Here is a 1,997-nt window from a genome sequence, read left to right on the forward strand (position 1 = left end):
GGTATTAGTAGGAGAAACTATTCATTGTTTGGTGATTCGATATCTGTGGATGCTACTTATGGTACTAACAAGTATAATCAAATTTTTGTTCCTTTCACGGGTGTTGACCATCAAAAAAAATGTGTTACTTTTGCTGTGGGTCTTATTAGTAAGGAAGATGTATCTTCTTATACTTGGTTATTTGAATCTTTTTTGAGGGCAATGGGTGGGAAACAACCAGATTCCATTATAACAGACCAAGATCCAGCCATAAAAATTGCTCTACCCAATGTTTTTGACAAGTCTATTCATAAATTCTGTTGTTGGCATATAATGAAGAAACTAACTGATAAAGTTTCTATTGAGTTACGTAATGATGATGAGTTTTTAAGAAGAATTAATAAACTTGTATATAATAGGGATAATGAGCCCCATGAATTTGAAGATCAGTGGTCAAAAATGATGTCGGATTATGAGCATGATAATTTAAGAAATAATGACTGGTTTAATAGTATGTATGATATTAGAGAAATGTGGGTGCCCGAATATTTTAGAGATCTTTATATGGGTGGTTTGCTTATAACAACCTCTAGGTCGGAAACTGAGAACAATTTTTTCAATTACTTTGTGAACAAATTTCTTACATTAGTTGAACTCCAAATGAGTTTCAAAGTGCGATGGATGTTCAACGTTATATGATGTAGACACTAGATAGTAAATGCAAGTTATATTCTGCACCTTTGAAGACTCGTATCCCTCTTGAAAAACATGCTTCTAGTGCCTACACAGATGTTGTTTTTAAGGATTTTCAAGAACAAATTCTTAGTGCACGCGTTGAGTGTGGTTTTGAAAAGAATTTAGTTAGAGATGGCAAGGATGTGTATAATGTGGTACATTTCAACATTGGGAAAATTTTTGAAGTTGTGTATGATGCACAAACATTGTATGTTGATTACTCTTGTAAGTTATTCAAAAGAGTAGGAGTCTTATGTAAGCATGCGTTATGGGTTTTGCATGCAAAAGGTGTTAAATATCTACCAGAACCTTACATATTGAAAAGGTGAACAAAAGATGCTAGCAAAACACCTGTCTATGATATTGATGGCACATTATTGTATGGTAATAATGCTATTGAACCTAAAAAAGGGGTTTTAGGAGATGTTTGGAATGAGGTACATCGATGCATTAGTTTGGCAGAAGATGATGAGGATGATTTGGTTGAACTTTTGCAGAAAATGAAGTTGCATTCAGTTGAGCTTTTAGCAAAAAAAGAATCGTAGGGTTGAGAAGACAAAACGTCAAGAGTTAGAAAAGTTTGTGGGTTGTGAAGCTCCTAAAACAATTACAATTCAAAACCCTAAACAATCTTCAAACAAAGGCAAGAGGAAAGAAAAAGATCCAAAACAAAAGGATACTGAAGATGAAGAGGAGCAAAGGGTGACCAAGCAAAGACAATGTAAAACTTGTGGCAAAGTTGCAGGTCACAATAGTCGTACGTGTCCACATAAGAAAAAATAAATAAGTACAATATGATATGAAAGTGTTACTTTCTATTGGTACTTTCTTTGATAAATATTGAATTTTATGTTGGTATTTTCTTTGATAAATAGTGATACTTTCATTATTATACATTTCCATTTTTCACATTTAGAAATTTAACATAAATATTTTGTTCACTGAATCTTGCAGGTGACTTGTTTATAAAATACAGTGGTAAACGATTGAATCCCTGCTTCAGAAGAACAATTATATTTGGAATTGTGTAGCAGTTGCAGAGTGTAAACTAATTTTTGATTGATTCTCTAGAGAAATAGTCTAATCATTAGTATTAGTAGTATGTAGATTACTTTCTGTTTATGTTAACATTAGTAGGTTATATTCTCTGAAGAGGATAATTGCCTTTAGACTAATTTCTGTTTATTTTAACATTGTAATTGTTAGAATTAGTTATATGTAGACTAATTTATTTTTATGTCATTATCATTCAATTTATCACAAATATTGTGTTGAAATCATCA

General features: G+C 31.8%; 1 protein-coding gene across 1 annotated transcript in view; it reads left to right on the forward strand.

Moving 5' to 3' along the window:
* LOC130802438 (protein FAR1-RELATED SEQUENCE 5-like) overlaps positions 1-1,745 on the forward strand; it is a 3,848-nt gene extending 2,103 nt beyond the window's left edge. The window contains exons 8-12 of the mRNA XM_057666459.1: positions 1-606; positions 684-939; positions 1,051-1,196; positions 1,243-1,459; positions 1,669-1,745. The exon at positions 1-606 is cut by the window's left edge and continues 42 nt beyond it. Coding sequence (XP_057522442.1) covers positions 1-606; positions 684-939; positions 1,051-1,196; positions 1,243-1,459; positions 1,669-1,745 — 1,302 coding nt within the window. The remainder of the gene's footprint in view (positions 607-683; positions 940-1,050; positions 1,197-1,242; positions 1,460-1,668) is intronic.
* The last annotated feature ends 252 nt before the right edge of the window (positions 1,746-1,997 follow it).

The sequence above is a fragment of the Amaranthus tricolor genome, chromosome 16 (genome assembly GCF_026212465.1).
Source record: "Amaranthus tricolor cultivar Red isolate AtriRed21 chromosome 16, ASM2621246v1, whole genome shotgun sequence".
In the NCBI taxonomy this organism is placed as follows: Eukaryota; Viridiplantae; Streptophyta; class Magnoliopsida; order Caryophyllales; family Amaranthaceae; genus Amaranthus; species Amaranthus tricolor.